Source organism: Melanostigma gelatinosum, assembly GCF_949748355.1.
Source record: "Melanostigma gelatinosum genome assembly, chromosome: 11".
Taxonomy (NCBI): domain Eukaryota; kingdom Metazoa; phylum Chordata; class Actinopteri; order Perciformes; family Zoarcidae; genus Melanostigma; species Melanostigma gelatinosum.
In genome coordinates this window covers 27,036,522-27,053,507 of record NC_136644.1, presented here as the reverse complement: position 1 = coordinate 27,053,507, position 16,986 = coordinate 27,036,522, and the positions used below count along the sequence as shown (strand labels likewise).

The following is a 16,986-nucleotide window of genomic DNA, read 5'->3' as shown; positions in this document are numbered from 1 at the left end:
ACACACACACAAAGATTATTAGTATTAAAGCTGAAACACAACATTCATATTCGTTGAACATTTATATTTTTTATTAAAAAATAACATTGATGACACAACCAATAATTATAATCTGCAACAATAATTACACTTGAGAACTGGAGGACTTCAAATCCTCCTTTTTTAAATAAGTTAAGAAATAAAGTTCTTCCCCCCCCCCCCCCCAAGCATTTAAAGATACAGTGTTGGCTACAACTGGCTCACAGTTAAGACTTGCTTTAATGTGGATGTTCATAGCACGTTATCTCGGCAGCCTTGTGGCTGTTTGTGATCCGGCGGAAGTAGAAAAGGAGCAGGTTATGGATCAGTTCCAGTCCACGAAGCTACACGGAGCTACACGAAGCTACACGAAGCTACACGGAGCTACACGAAGCTACACGGGGCTACACGGAGCTACACGGAGCTACAGTACACGTACGGTCAGTGTGAGGCTACTCCAGTGTTAATACAGTGAGACTCGGAGGGTTACACTCATGTGTTGGCGTCTAGGCCTGAGCTTCACTTTCCAGTTATCGTCCCGGTGTAGAAATCCAGTTCTGCACATGTACCCCCCCAATGGTCTCTGTGTTTAAGCGGCCAATCGATGGCTGCAGGAAGAGGCCGCGGTCTGACGAGCGTTCGTCGGATTGCGGTTTATATTCATGACGTCCGGTGTTTGGTGTGACGGCCGTCCTCTCCTCCGTCTGATTGCACGTTGTAATGGTTTCCGTGGAGCTGGAGGCTCTGCAGCGGGACAGGTGAGTCTCTGAGTCCGTCGGTCTCCTGAGAGTCCGTCCCGCATTCAACAAGCTCCCGTTTCTCGTCCCTCCGCATTCCTTTTGGAGCAACTTCTCTCACTTCTGAGGTCAGCGTCACCACTTCCTGTGTCACAAGATGAAGATGTGTATTCATAGATTCATGAGCAGATCCTCTAAAATACACTCTGTGTCTTCTGACTTCTTCCAGCGTTTAGTGTTCTCTCTGCCTCAGTGTTTCACCGACTGTCTGATTAGAAAACACACATTTATTCTCAATTACTCTACATTTTAAATCAGCGGTTAAGATGCTGATTCAAATACATTCCAGAAAAAATGAGTAAATAAAACAAATCTTTTGGCTAAATATTTGTAAATGTACATGTTCTTATTCTGGCAGTTTGAACACATGAGGAAACGTATTCTAAATAAATATTAAGGAACATATTCCAGAGAACAGGAGCATCAATCAGAGGTCAGCTCGATTCCTTTTCATGATTCATGTCTCACTCATTCATTGCGTTTCAAAGCATAACAGACAACGTCACGTTTCCCCTGAGGTCTCAGATCCCATGGTCTCAGGTCTCAAGTCTCAGGTCTCCAGGTCTCAGGTCTCCAGGTCCCCAGGTCTCAGGTCCCATGGTCTCAAGTCTCAGGTCTCAAGTCTCAGGTCTCAAGGTCTCAAGTCTCAGGTCTCAAGTCTCAGGTCTCCAAGTCTCAGGTCTCAAGGTCTCAGGTCTCCAAGTCTCAGGTCTCCAAGTCTCAGGTCCCATGGTCTCAAGTCTCAGGTCCCATGGTCTCAGGTCTCAGGTCTCCAGGTCCCAAGGTCTCAAGTCTCAGGTCTCCAAGTCTCAGGTCCCATGGTCTCAGGTCTCAAGTCTCAGGTCCCATGGTCTCAGGTCTCAAGTCTCAGGTCTCAGGTCCCATGGTCTCAAGTCTCAGGTCCCAAGGTCTCAAGTCCCAAGGTCTCAGGTCTCCAGGTCCCCAGGTCTCAGGTCCCATGGTCTCAAGTCTCAGGTCTCAAGTCTCAGGTCTCAAGGTCTCAAGTCTCAGGTCTCCAAGTCTCAGGTCTCAAGGTCTCAGGTCTCCAAGTCTCAGGTCTCCAAGTCTCAGGTCCCATGGTCTCAAGTCTCAGGTCCCATGGTCTCAGGTCTCAGGTCTCCAGGTCCCAAGGTCTCAAGTCTCAGGTCTCCAAGTCTCAGGTCCCATGGTCTCAGGTCTCAAGTCTCCGGTCCCATGGTCTCAGGTCTCAAGTCTCAGGTCTCAGGTCCCATGGTCTCAAGTCTCAGGTCCCAAGGTCTCAAGTCCCAAGGTCTCAGGTCTCAAGTCTCAGGTCTCCAGGTCTCAGGTCTCCAGGTCCCCAGGTCTCAGGTCCCATGGTCTCAAGTCTCAGGTCTCAAGTCTCAGGTCTCAAGGTCTCAAGTCTCAGGTCTCCAAGTCTCAGGTCTCAAGGTCTCAGGTCTCCAAGTCTCAGGTCTCCAAGTCTCAGGTCCCATGGTCTCAAGTCTCAGGTCCCATGGTCTCAGGTCTCAGGTCTCCAGGTCCCAAGGTCTCAAGTCTCAGGTCTCCAAGTCTCAGGTCCCATGGTCTCAGGTCTCAAGTCTCAGGTCCCATGGTCTCAGGTCTCAAGTCTCAGGTCTCAGGTCCCATGGTCTCAAGTCTCAGGTCCCAAGGTCTCAAGTCCCAAGGTCTCAGGTCTCCAGGTCCCCAGGTCTCAGGTCCCATGGTCTCAAGTCTCAGGTCTCAAGTCTCAGGTCTCAAGGTCTCAAGTCTCAGGTCTCCAAGTCTCAGGTCTCAAGGTCTCAGGTCTCCAAGTCTCAGGTCTCCAAGTCTCAGGTCCCATGGTCTCAAGTCTCAGGTCCCATGGTCTCAGGTCTCAGGTCTCCAGGTCCCAAGGTCTCAAGTCTCAGGTCTCCAAGTCTCAGGTCCCATGGTCTCAGGTCTCAAGTCTCCGGTCCCATGGTCTCAGGTCTCAAGTCTCAGGTCTCAGGTCCCATGGTCTCAAGTCTCAGGTCCCAAGGTCTCAAGTCCCAAGGTCTCAGGTCTCCAGGTCTCCAGGTCCCAAGGTCCCAAGGTCTCAAGTCTCAAGTCTCAGGTCTCCAGGTCCCAAGGTCTCAGGTCTCCAGGTCCCAGGTCTCCTCTCACCTGCGCTACATGATCATGGCCCTGATGGCTGCTTTGCTGATGCGTTTGCGGTGTTTCCTCCGGCGGCGAGGCGACGCTGGACGGAACGGGGCGCGGCGGGCCGACGGCGAGACGGGAACCAAAGGAGAGGAGACGACTGAAGGAAACCAAGAGGAGACATCAGGAAGGTTACCACAGTGACCTTTGACCTTTTATTGAAATCAATGTGGTGGCAAAGATGTCGTCATAATCATGATTATTATAATGTGAAATAACAAAAGAATAACTTCTATTGCACAGCTTAACGGTGCGGTCCGTAACCTCTGACCCTTTTTAAAAGCAGCCTTCATTCTCACACCTGTTGTGGACGCGGTCGGCTTCGGTCTCTGCTGAGGATGATGGGGATGAAGATGCGTCTGGTGATCCGGCGCCGTCGGAATCATCTGCAGAACTTTCCGTCTCCTCTCCTCCTCCGTTAAATGGCCGACCCCGCTGTCTTTTTTTCCCGTCCCCTGATTGGCCGGCTCCGCCCCGGCCGAGTCCCCGCTATTGGCCGAGCCGCTCTCCTCCGTCTCGTTGCCTGCCGGTCGACCGGTCGCCGCTACGGTCTCGGTCTGTTTCGCGACCTGCGTGGTTTTCCCGCTGGTCGCCGAGTCCCCCTGATTGGTGGTCGTAGGAGGAGGGGCGGGGCTTCCCTCCAGCGTGCTGCCGGGCGGCGAGGCGCCGTCGGATTGCGGCGCGTTCAGCCGATGTTGCGTCCTCAGCTCTTGGTCCTGCTGATGATGCTGCTGCCTCTGCACGTGATCTGGATGATGCACCTCCACGTGCACGCCGCTCTCCCCCCGGCTCCCGTCATACCCGCTGCCGTGCCCGACCTGCGGGGCTGCTGCCGTGACGCTGTGCTCCGCCCTCGCTTCGGACGGCCAGCTGCCGACGGGCGGATGCACCCGGGGCTGCGTCCAGTGCACCAGCTGGGTGTAACCGCCCCGCTGCCACTGCCTGGACACCGGGTCTCGCTCCTCGGGGCGGTAGCGCTGCTGGTTGTGCTTCAGGTCGTCGTGGCGATGGAGGTCGGCCTTGGAGGCGAGAGTCTTTGGCGGAGCCGGGTGGACGGCCCGGGGGAGGGGCGGGGGAAGGTGGGAGGACGTGGGAGGTGGCGGGGGAAGAGGGTTGGGGTTGCTCTGGATGGGGACGGATGAGGAGGAGGAGGAAGGAGGTTGGCACCTGCAGCTGACGTGGTCCTCCACCGAGATGATGGCTTTGTCGTAGTGAGCTTTCCTGTTCATGTACTGGATCTTTATCACCTGAAGAAGAGACGGAGAGATTCAACACACAAGTCACTGAGGAAACATCGACAACGACAGAATCCGTTTCTGTCTGACGAAGAGGACACACTTCTTCATCAGCTGGTCAGTTTTGAGATTTTGGGCGATTCATCTTCCATAACGTCGTCCTTCAGACTAGAGGACAGAAGATGTTTATTTTACGACTTTGTCTGTTTGCGTCTGTAGAGTTCTCCTAAATACACCAAAGGTTACCGTCAGATGATGATGAATCATGAGATAAAGATCTCGTTGCATATTTTTAGGACACTTGTAACAGAATAGATGATTGGGGAAGCTTCATGCTGCAGTCTACCGTCTTTTCTTGAACCAGACTTTTTTCCGAATAAACGGCAGTTTATTTTGAACGTTTTTTTGTCCTAAAATGTAACTTTTCTACGAACCGTTGCATGAGGACACGTTTCTCTATTAGACCTTCCTCTAGTGTTCTAATCACAATATGCTCTGTGCAATGAAAGGAACCATTAGCCCCTTAGCTTAGCATTAGGACTGTAGACGAGCGTGTACCTGCAGGTATCTGGTGGCGGAGACGGTGGGGACGCACTGCAGCAGCCTGGTGTTGCAGCAGCCCGAGCATCGCTGCACCTCCACGCAGGGCGGCCACAACAGGAAGTTGGCGTTGCGGCGGTCCAGCATGGACCTCGTCACCTCCATCACCTCCGTCCGGACTTTACAGGCCGCCTGCTGGGCCGGCTGCGCCTCCACTGAAAGAGGGGAGGAAGAGGAGAATAAGAGGGAGGGAGGAAGAGGAGAATAAGAGGGAGGGAGGGGAGGTTGGGTTTTCAAATGGCAGATGGAAGAGGACGACTGACTCAGGAAGGGACACGAATAGATGTGGAAACCTACCGAGACTTCTGGTGAAGCGGGTGTGGTTCGTGAGCATATCATGCTCGTCTTCTTCCTCTTCTACAGACAACAGATAGGAGGAGGGGGAGTTCAGAAGAGGGGGGAGGAGACGAAAACAAACGGAGTTAATGAAGTTTACGTGTATCAGACGAGCAGGCAGCGCTGAGCCAGCAGGAGGCTGAAGCACGTGAGGCACGTTCTCCATATCTGCCCCTCCCTCTGGAACTCCCCAAAAACATCCGAGACCTCCCTCTCTCTCTCTCTCTTTCTCTTTCTCTCTCGCTCTCTCTCATATATATATATATTCATATATATATATATATAGAGCTGCCTCATCCCTCCTCTATCTCGGGTAAATATTGCCTTAACATGGAGCGTGACTGATGCTCTCCCTTACTGCATTCCTTTCTCTTCAGGCCTCCGTAGACGCTCACCTCCTCCACGCCTGTTATTAGTGTGTGTGTGTGTGTGTGTGTGTGTGTGTGTGTGAGAGCACCTGTTGCATTGGTCTCCTGCAGCAGCAGCAGCTTCAGGTCGTCCACAGAGGAGACGGGCGAGTTCCTCACCAGGTGGACCAGCGAGGAGGGCAGCGGATCTCCCTGAGGACACAGACAAACACCAGACCGTCGTTACGCTCTGGATTCAATCAGCGCTTTGAAATATGCATTTCTACAAACGACGAGGTCCAACACCCGTCAGCCAGGTTCCTCTAATCCGCTGCTCGTTATTGTTATAAAGTTCTAAAAGCAGGACGATATCTTCATCAGTCTGCTGGTAAAGTTCACGTCTTCTGTGAAAGGACAGAGAGTTCCACGACCTCACAGGAAGCGATGCTGTTTGTTGTCTCTCTGCTCCGTTTACCCACAAGCACCCGGGCTGCTCCCAGAGGATCATGGGAAACCTGCAGCAGCAGCTCGTGTGGACAGGTGAAACCCAGATGAATGGATGAAGTGTGAGTCGACTCCTCCAGAGACTGGGACGGGCTTTCTGCGTCGTTGCTGTAAGTTGATCTCCGAACTCCTTCTGACGGAGTCACGTGACACAAAGATGACAAAACAACACGAGGCTGTGAAGACTGTGAACAAGTGTGTGATGAAGCAGCTGAGATCAGAGGAGTCGTGTTTAACGTGAGTCGTCTCCTCCGTGTTGCTTTCTTTGTTTCATGAAGCTCATCTTTGAATGAAGTGTCCATTGATTTCAATGTACAGTTATGAGCCATGTTTCTCCGCTGATCACAAGCATCAACTCCTTCTGCATTCATTCAACTCTTCTGCTTCCTGTTTGAATGTCCGACTTTTAATTCATTTTATTTCCATAAAAAGTCTTTCTTGCAAACGCACACACCAGCTCTGTCCCGCTGTGATGACGCAGCGCGTAGCCTCTGCCAAGCTAACGGCGCTATCTCCAGGAATGAACCGGACGAGATTAAGAACGATGATCAACACCTGCAGTCCACCTGCTGATTCTACGCTCACGTGCCGTCAAACCGCCGCAGAAGAAGAAGAAGACGGGATTAAATGATTCGACCTGAACAAAAACAAAGCAGATGTATGTTCCATTGTTTTAATCTCTCGTTTATCTTCTTGTCACATTTTGGTTTCATTGAATCGCAGAAACCTTTCCAACGCCGCTGAGCATCCAGAATGTTCCTTTACTTCCTTCTGGCACCCGGCATGTCGGCCACATGAGTGCGCCACCTGCTGGTGAGTGCTGGTCCACAGAAAGCATCGCTGGTCCTCCTCATCGCCCGCTTCACTCTGCTGTGAACTTGCTTTATGACATTCGTGGACGATATCTGCACACCTTCTGTTCATCAACCAAATCAACGTTCACACAAACTAACACTGAAATCAATACAAAGAAATATAACCAAGACATAGATATGCATTGATCAGAGAGGACAACTAGTGATCAACACGTCACTCTCCTTCAGACGGATTAGATCTAGAACCTCATCGACAGGTAACACAAAGATGTAGCGTTCAATCAGACGGCACATCTTTAAGAAGATCATTTCATTTCCGTTGGTATTCTGGATCTCAGACGATCTGAATGATTCATGTAGTGTCTCCGTCTTCCTCTTCCTGTCTCTCTGTGTCTCTGTCTCTCTGTCTCTCTCTGTCTCTCTGTGTCTGTCTCTCTCTGTCTCTCTCTCTCTTTGTCTCTCTGTCTCTCTCTCTCTGTCTGTCTCTCTCTCTATGTCTCTCTCTGTGTCTCTGTCTCTCTCGCTCTGTGTCTCTGTCTCTCTCTCTCTCTCTGTCTCTGTCTCTGTCTCTCTCTGTCTCTCTGTGTCTGTCTCTCTCTCTCTCTCTCTGTCTCTCTCTCTCTTTGTCTCTCTCTCTCTCTGTCTCTCTCTCTCTGTCTCTCTCTCTGTCTCTCTCTGTGTCTCTGTCTCTCTCGCTCTGTCTCTCTCTCTTTGTCTCTCTCTCTCTTTGTCTCTCTCGCTCTGTCTCTCTGTGTCTCTGTGGGCGGTGGCTCAGGACACCTGGATGACTTTCACGAGCCATTGGCTGACCTTGCTGAGCAAACACACACGCACACACCAGAGAACGGATGGTTCCCACAATGCTGCAGAGATGATGGATGGAAAGATGACAGAGGAGGAGAGCAGACAGGGTGAGGAAGAGGAGTGTGCATGAAGAGGGGAAGTCCCGCCCCTTCCAGTGTTGGACCTTACTTTGAAAAAATATACACGGTCGTCAACGGTGAGAGAAATAATGTTTTCATTTCGTTTGAATTGTGCCATGAATCACATGAAGTTTGTGGATTTAAAAGATAATTCTCAGTTTCAGTTTTGTGTGAAACATGAACGACGTCACCGACACTCACGGCCGGCAGCTCGGCCTGCAGTCAGCTGCTCTTTATACCTGAACCTCTCACGAGTCATTTTGTTTTTAAATAAGTAACTGTGATCCAGAAATCCATATGACTTGTATCATTTATTATTATTAATATTATAGTTATTAATATTTCCATCACGCTGGACTCTAATTCTGCTCCACACGATGCTTAAGAACAAACACTCTGCTGCACCGTGCGCTTTTCTCTCTACGCACACACACACGCGCACACACACACACACACGCACACACACGGCCTGTAAAACCCTCTGCAGATTAGTTGTTGTTCTTATGTAAACTGGATCAAGCATCATCCGAACTGACCCGCGGAGACAATAAACGGACTACGAGCCGCTCACAAAGCCGACCAATCAGCTGCGAGCGTGTGTCGATGTCACCGTTGAGCAGCAGAAGGTCTGACCTGATGTGAGAGACTGTTTGTGTCCGACTGCAGCTCTGTTTAAATGGATTTAAAAACCAACCGTGTGCGTGTGCGTGTGTGTGCGTGCGTGCGTGCGTGCGTGCGTGCGTGCGTGCGTGCGTGCGTGCGTGCGTGCGTGCGTGCGTGCGTGCGTGCGTCCGTCCGTCCGTCCGTCCACAGACAGATGTGGTGGATCTAAGACGTCAAAGTTGTGTCCGTTTTTTCCCCGAACGTTGTGACACAGAGAGGATTAAGAGGTCGGGTCACATGACGGCTCAGTGTTCTTTTGAATATAAAGACTCGGCCAGAGGTCAGAGGTCAGAGGTCTGAAAGGCGTCGGTGCTGCAGCGAGCTGCATGTTTAACTCATCGTGCACACAGACGAGCGCATTAATAGTTTCTGTGATTACAGGATCGCAGGTTAGAATCCAGAAGAGTAATGCACAGTTCTTCCTCTGTGTCCCAAAGAACCACTTTGTCTTCATTCATCGTCGCAAGCAAGGAAGCATGAACAACAACAACAAATGCCTCGAGGGAGCACACCGCGGGACGCGTGGACAGAACGCCGGGCTCTCTTCCAGCTTTGTAGGTAATTCTGGTGCCGGATCCTCAAACTCCGCCTTCATTCTGATCACAAATACACATCTGTATGATTCCATGACTGCATCTTGCAGAGCTGTGACTGTCGAGGTGACCAGATCAACGTGTCCTTGTTCAACGGTTCCTGTGATAGCTTACGGAAAGTAACCGCTCATTTCTTCCGTGTGTTTTCCAGCAACACGTGTCGTTTCTGCTCGTCACATGAACACGGTCTCTTCCAAATGAACTTCTGTCTTCACAGGAAGCCGGTTAGTTCGGTTTAGGTTCGTCGTTTGGTTAAAATAACTACAGAAGTACTTGAAGTACGCAAGTTACATGACGTGGGCGGCCGCGGCTCAATGGGTAGAGAGGGTCGTCCGGCAACCGTGAGGTCGGCAGTTCGATCCTTGGCTGCTACGAGTGCTGTGCCGGAGCGTCCCTGAGCAAGACACTGAACCCCAATAAGCTCGGGATGCGTTAAATGCACAAGTTACATTTCATGTATATGACGACTAATAACATTTCGTTGTTTTTTTAAAATAAATCAACGCTGTGACTTCTGCTGGAGGAAAGATCTCGGTTTATTGGACTCCTCCCATCCTGTGTGGGCTTTTGTGGTCTTTATACTTCATTCAAGATTACGAAATTATTTCCTGGGATCAGTACGAATTGTGGTGCATTGCCTTTTTTTAGGTTTAGCTACAAATGCTGGATGAAACTCAGTAGTTTAGTTGACTAAACCTAACGAAGTAGTTTAGTTGTCTGAACCTAACTAAGTAGTTTAGTTGTCTAAACCTAACGAAGTAGTTTAGTTGTCTAAACCTAACCAAGTAGTTTAGTTGTCTGAACCTAACCAAGTAGTTTAGTTGTCTGAACCTAACCAAGTAGTTTAGTTGTCTGAACCTAACCAAGTAGTTTAGTTGTCTGAACCTAACCAAGTAGTTTAGTTGTCTGAACATAACCAAGTAGTTTGGTTGACTGAACCTAACTAAGTAGTTTAGTTGTCTGAACCTAACCAAGTAGTTTAGTTGTCTGAACCTAACCAAGTAGTTTAGTTGTCTGAACCTAACCAAGTAGTTTAGTTGTCTGAACATAACCAAGTAGTTTAGTTGTCTGAACATAACCAAGCAGTTAGGTTCAGACAACTAAACTAAAGTAGTTTAGTTGTCTGAACCTAACTAAGTAGTTTAGTTGTCTGAACATAACCAAGTAGTTTAGTTGTCTGAACCTAACCAAGTAGTTTAGTTGTCTGAACCTAACCAAGTAGTTTAGTTGTCTGAACCTAACTAAGTAGTTTAGTTGTCTGAACATAACCAAGTAGTTTAGTTGTCTGAACATAACCAAGTAGTTTAGTTGTCTGAACATAACCAAGTAGTTTAGTTGTCTGAACCTAACTAAGTAGTTTAGTTGTCTGAACATAACCAAGTAGTTTAGTTGTCTGAACCTAACTAAGTAGTTTAGTTGTCTGAACCTAACTAAGTAGTTTCCTGTTAAGATGGAATTTTATTTTGAAAATACTGTGTTCATGTAACCAGCAGAAATTGATACCTGTTGCTGGACTTCTGTAGGAAAATGCACAAAACACGAGGAGTAACGTTTTTGTTAGATATCGTATGAAACGATGTGTGAGGATACGTTGTTTTCATCCACAGTGCTCGAAACAAAGCACTAAACGTCTCCCGTCTGCAGCTCAACTCTCACCACAGTGTTTGTAGCGTCTTATGTGCAATGTGTGAACTGTAATTATCTGAACGTGGTCGGAAACACAAGTAACAAGCGCAGCGTTTCCACAACGACGCCATCAGTCTGGACGACGTTATCGGCTGTAACCGTCGTATGAGAGGATAACAGTGGGGCACGCTCACATGCACTGAGAGCTGATAGTTATTGATCAGATATCAAAGATTGTTGAACAAAGATAACACTGTGTAGCTTCATGTCAGGAGGAGTCACTCACACAGCATGAAAGAAGCTTGGAGTTTTGAGCAGACTTCTGTCTTTTCGAATGTTTATTTGATGGGTTTCTTTCCGCTGCCAGCTCAAGAAACGGGTGAGTCACCGGGCCGAATACGGTACCGGCTCTGAAAGAGCCGATCACACGACAGGACGTTCAGTCAGTGCAGGTGTAGCTGCATCGACATCGTCTGTGACAGCATCTCAAAACAACACATCTGTCATTCGGCACAAGCTGCAGAGTCAGAGGTAGAACTGGATAGACCGATGGACATGCTGTCACATGCACAAACACACACGCGCACACAGTGCGTTGTGTTTCTGCCCTGCAGTTAAACGGTTCCACAAAAACATCAGCTCGTAGAATCAAATGCATGTCAAGAGTGACGGAGGTTCTCAGGAGACAGAACACGAAGTCACTGAACATCAGCTTCCTGTTGGTATTCTTTGGACATCAAGCATCTCCATCAAGGTGAGGACTTCATGGTCCAAAGCAACCAGCTGTGCTGTTGCTCTTCCTCAGTGAGTCTCTCACACACACACACACACTAGAGACTCTACTCATCTCATGTTACAGCGCTGACAGACCGTACCTTCAAATATGACGAGTGAAAAGTCAAATGATATTTCTGCCCTCATAATAATCCACCACTGCATCTGTTCATTTGGTTCAACCGTGACTGGATAATCCGTGTCTGTCCCCCCCCCCCTCTCACCGACTCGAGGTCATACGTGCCCCCCCCCCCCCCCCTCTCACCGACTCGAGGTCATACGTGCCCCCCCCCCCCCCCAGGTCTTACCTCAGCGCTGCCGAGCCGCAGACGGGCCGCTGAGAGCGCAGCAAGCAGCAGCAGCAGGACCCAGGACCTCATGTTGTTGCCGCCCAGCCTGAGGAGCCGCAAGCGACCGGCTGGGCATTGAGCACCTCGGCGTCCAAATCACCTCGAGCGTCGTCCCGGTGGCGCGAGGTACGCACCGTGAAATACCCCCCCTTGAGTGTGTCACCGCCTGTAAGCGCCGCTTGTCCCGTGTGTTTGTTCACGGTGACTCACGCGCGGGCTAGACGTGTCTGACTCTGTCCACACCGATGTCGTGAAAACTCTCAGGAAACGTCAACGGTGCGAAATGCAGAGTGTCCCGATCCACGAAGGCTCCGATCACACCGGTCTGCAGTGAGAGAGTCTCGAGAAGCCCCAGCGACGAGTCCAGATGTCTCCAAATGTGTGATTTATAATAATAATAATTCATCCACATGTGCCAAAGTGCTCCATGCGTCCGCGTTCTGGTCCAAACTCCAGAGGTGATCAGATCACGAGTCCAGAATCGCAGTTGAATGTATCAATAACGCAGCATCTCCAGCGGTCCGTGCGTAAAAAGTTGGTTCACCTTTGGAATGGCGCGCTCGTGCGTAATTCTCTGGACGCTCCGCTGCAAAAGTCCGAGTCCTCTCTCACTTCGCTTTGACTGCAAGGAGCCGTTTTATCTCAACGTCCCTCTCTTCGATGGCTCCTCCCTGCATGCCCCGCACCCCCCCACCCCGTGTCTCCCCCCCCCCCCCAACGTGTCTCCGTCCTCCGGTGCTTCTCCGCCGGATCAGGTCGTCCTCGCCTCTCGCGCTTCTCCTCTGGTTGCGTCTCGAGCAGTGAGAAGCTTTTTTTCCACACAGAAGCGGGGCCTCCCTCCCTCCACACATTTCAAGCGTCAAGTTAGACAGCGAGGGCTCGAATCGTACCGGAAATGGTGCGGAGGTTCTTTCAAAATAAAATATGAGTGGAATTTACACGAAAATGTCATAAAAACGGATCTCTGTCGCACCAGCAAACAAAATAAATGTGTTTGACAAGTGAAGACTTTTGACTGTTTGGTAACTCGACCAACAGCAGATTAACAACAACACTGAACAAGAACAATCAGTCTGAAGGCAAAACAGCTGATTCCACTCAAACAATATGCTACATTAAAACAAACTAAATATAATATCAAACCTGAAGCATTATTTTGAAAATGTAACGACTGAAACTGACTTTAGACAAATTAGCATCACCGCTATTTAAGCACATGGTGACTGGAAAGAAACCAGGCAGAGCACCTTCATTCATCACTTTCTACCGCTCCCATTTCATCTTCACTTCATATTTCTGACATTTATTGAACGTTTTACTTTGAAAGTCCCGTAGAGGAAGTGTTATTTCTCTCTGTGGCTGACTTGACTCTGGTGCTCTTTGATCTGCGCCTCCTGCTCCTCTCCTCATGAAGGAAGGGCTCAGGAGACCTGAGCACCCACGGGGCTCTTTAAGGGAACGTTTGGAGCCTTGAGGCGGATTCTTAATCCCGACTGCATAAGAAGACATTGAACATCATATGTGTGTCCGCTATGTCTAAAGGAGATAGTGTCATCGTCTCTTTCACCTTTAAATATATGATGTCACCATAAATACACCGCTGATCCGGATCCAACTTTATTGGATTATAATTTGAAGATTACATTCAGAACTTTCAGTGGATTTTAGTCCGTTTTTCTCTCCCTCTGATGTAAAATGCAGAAAATAGCATTACGTCACCAGCTCTTCCAGTTATGAGTCAAACAACAACAGAACAACGAGGGTTGTAATCTGCTGGGATTATTGTTGAAGCTCAGTCAGCTGGTTCCTTCTGTGCAAACGGGGTCAAACACGTCATTCTGCTGCCGAGCAGAAGCAGCATCAAGAGTTAATTCCACAGAAGATGTTCTCCGAGCGGCATCCAGAGGTTGGACACATCTGACCTCATGCAGAGAGAACGTGAACATCGGCGACTGAAAGGGTTTAAAGTCAAACGCAACCGTTTCCCAGAAGGCTCAGCGTTTGTTTTCAGGTCACGGGGTCACGGGCAGATTCTTCCTCACTGCAGAGGAAGCAGGCATCCCTGTGCTGCTATTCCTGGACTAATCACACGCACACGTGCACATGCACGCACACGTGCACGCGCACACACGCACATGCACGCACACACACGCACATGCGCACGCACACACACGCACACACACACGGTCATGGACCAATGGAAACGTTGACCTTTTACCTTCGTGCACGGCGTGACTGACGGACTGAGAGGGCACACTGCTGACAGGATGAAGTGTGACTCTTCATTTCACTCTGCCTGCGGTGTGTGTGTGTGTGTGTGTGTGTGAGTGTGTGTGTGTGAGAGTGTGAGAGACTGTGAGTGTGTGTGTGTGTGTGTGTGTGAGTGTGAGAGACTGTGAGTGTGTGTGTGTGTGTGTGTGTGTGTGTGTGATTAGTCCAGGAATAGCAGATGATGTCACTCATCGGTTTGTGGATGTTTTGAAGCATCGAGTTCTGCGTTTGACCGTTCTGAACCTTCTGATGTCTGTAGAGGGGGCACCAGTTGAACTGGGGACCTCTTGAGCTGCACCCCCATACTTACTGCCAAGTTCAATCTGCGGGCGCTCTGTTAAACCACAGCTGGCTGGCTCTGCTGGACTCCACAGCTTCAGTCTGCCGGCCCTTCTGTTAGACGGGTGGCTTTGCTGGAGGCAATCTGCAATGTGATGGTGATGGTGTACACCTCCGTTCTATGAGTTCTTTAAGGTCAGGTTATGCAGCTGCATGCTGTCGTCCACCTCACACGAGGCAAAGTAACATCTGTTTGGCTTAGTTTTTGCATTGTGATCTCATGTTAAAGCAAGGACGATATCAGACACAGTGAACAGGTGTTTGTGTGATTGTATGCCGGTGAAGCTCGATCCAAAAGGCGGGCTGGCTTTGTGAGTACATCTTCCAAGCAGCAGTGAAGATAAACCCTCCAGCTGTGGTCTGCACACACTCGGCACCTCGCTCTGAGCGACCCTTGTGTGAGTGTGAAACCAGAGAGGTGGCGGTGAAAGTGAAAGTTTGTGATTTTATTCTTGATGGAAGAATGTCGGCCAGTGGTTTTCCTAGCAATGCTGCATTCAATGCTCTCTTTGCAGAATGCTCAACATGTTTCAGACAACACTCTTCCATGCTTCCATGCTCATGAAGACAAAGGTTTCTGCCCAGCATCATGCGTACAGGGTGCCCAGATGTCATCTAGACCTCTTGATCTGCAGCCAATTGCTCAACCACTGAACGAAGAAGAGTTGTTGCACCAGACAGCTCTGCAGGAAAGGTTGGAGCATACCAGACGTCAGACGTTGCAGGAGCTTCTGCTGATGCATGCCCTCGCATATTTGCATCGTCTCAATTCGTAAAGCAAACATTCCAACGTTATTGTCGCCAGAAGAGTTCAGGACTCTCCAGCGTTTCACAACTGCAGGAAGAGACGTTTGACTTTCGACCTCCTTTAGTGTCTCACAACATCTGACATGAAAGAGGAAAAGGAGCTGATGCAAAAAACAGGAAAGTACGATGTGATGCTGTGATGAGATGCGTTACGATACAACACGGAGAGTTTCACAATAAAATACATCTTTAAGTTTTGAAGAGTTTCTGCAGCTTCAGACTGAACTTCTCCGCTGGTGTGGATCACTCAGCGCTGAACCTGTGAACTTCAGAAATGTCAGCCAGGAAGGGCCAGAAAACAGGTGGAGCACACGTGAGCCCAGGTGGTCAAGCAAGCTAACGTAGCAAGCAGCTAGCCTGACGAGGCTTCTTTCTTTATTTTATTTGACATGATCTCACGACAGTGAACCTGTCTTCTCAAAGCTTTGAATGAAACCTTGAGAATTCAAAGGTTTTGGTCTGTTACTCTGAGCTGATCTCTCCGTCATCCATCAGTGTTGAGTTGCAAACGATATGGTCACAGCTCCGTTTCAGGAACGGCAGAAACGAAAGCGTCTGTATCAGCTGAGTTATCTCCGTTAAGAGCTGTGTGACGGCGTCGTATTACCAAGCAGCTTCCTCCATCTCTGAGCTCCTCTCCTCTGGAGGTGCGGGTGGCTCTGCTCACAGGTGAAACCCCGTCTTCACACACACACACACACACACACACACACACACACACACACACACACACACACACACACACACACACTTTGATCTGAGGGGTGGTTCGTTCAACCGGTGGGAATTTCCCCTTGTATCTCAGGAGGAGGGTCCCCTTCCTGCTCCTCCTTCCAAAAAACGAAAAAGAAAACTCTGTTTCTTCTTCCTCCAGGTCTTGTGAAGCTTCTCGTGGTTGCCCTCCGGGTGTTGGAAGCCTCCTCTTTCTCACTCCCTTTTCTCTCTTCCTCTCCTCCTCCCCTCACGCTCAATCCCCCCGTTGTTCGTCGCCCTGTGATCCCCTCACAGCCAGGCCACCGGGCGTGTTCCTCAGGCCTCCTATGAGGCCTCGTGTCACACATCAAGCAGCCTTCATGAGCGTCCTACATGCTCACTGTGTCGCTGACAGACGGCTGAAGGCTCCCGTTCTTCCTCCTCCATCGTTCACGTGACCGATTCCACTAAACGTTTGTTTGGACGGATACTGTTCTTGCTTCTGATGTTGTGTTACTGTACTTCTTGAATGATATTTGAGGTCTTTTACATTTACTTTGTTATGTTCTGTCGTTCATGGAGCCTCATTTCAAACACTTTATATTTGATGTGAATGTGGAACCGGAGCGACGATAAACATCTTGAATCTTAACTGTAAGAAGGCAAAACAAACAGAAGAAGTATTGACGGAGACTGCAAAGGAGCATAGTGAAGCTGTGACACGATCCCCCCCCCACACACACACCCACACACACCCCCACACACACCCCCACACACACCCACACACACCCCCACACACACCCCCACACACCCCCACACACACCCCCACACACCCCCCACACACACCCCCCACACACACCCACACACACACCCACACACACCCCCACACACACCCCCACACACCCCCACACACACCCCCCCACACACCCCCACACACCCCCACACACACCCCCACACACACCCCCACACACACACCCCCACACACCCCCCCACACACCCCCCACACACACCCCCACACACACACACCCCCACACACACACCCACACACGCCCCCACACACCCCCACACACACCCCCACACACACCCCCACCTCGCCCCCACACACACCCCCACACACACCCCCACACACACCCCCACACACACCCACACACACCCC

General features: G+C 49.9%; 1 protein-coding gene across 1 annotated transcript; it reads right to left on the bottom strand.

Annotated features, from left to right (window-relative positions):
- Positions 1–211: 211 nt before the first annotated feature.
- On the bottom strand, positions 212–12,377 carry pdgfba (platelet-derived growth factor beta polypeptide a). Its single transcript, XM_079279426.1, has 7 exons — positions 11,679–12,377; positions 5,583–5,685; positions 5,087–5,146; positions 4,748–4,944; positions 3,256–4,201; positions 2,919–3,054; positions 212–900 (listed from the first exon to the last, which is right to left on the bottom strand). The coding sequence occupies exons 1-6, from the start codon at positions 11,748–11,750 to the stop codon at positions 2,924–2,926; spliced, it is 1,509 nt and encodes a 502-aa protein (XP_079135552.1). The 5' UTR covers positions 11,751–12,377; the 3' UTR covers positions 212–900; positions 2,919–2,923.
- Positions 12,378–16,986: the final 4,609 nt, after the last annotated feature.

Excerpts from the sequence above, each read along its gene's own strand:
- pdgfba (XM_079279426.1), bottom strand. The coding sequence starts at position 11,750 with ATGAGGTCCTGGGTCCTGCTGCTGCTGCTTGCTGCGCTCTCAGCGGCC. Across the intron at positions 5,686-11,678 it reads TGCGGCTCGGCAGCGCTGAG|GGAGATCCGCTGCCCTCCTC; the intron begins GTAAGACCTGGG and ends CTGTGTCCTCAG. Across the intron at positions 5,147-5,582 it reads GCAGGAGACCAATGCAACAG|AAGAGGAAGAAGACGAGCAT; the intron begins GTGCTCTCACAC and ends TGTTGTCTGTAG.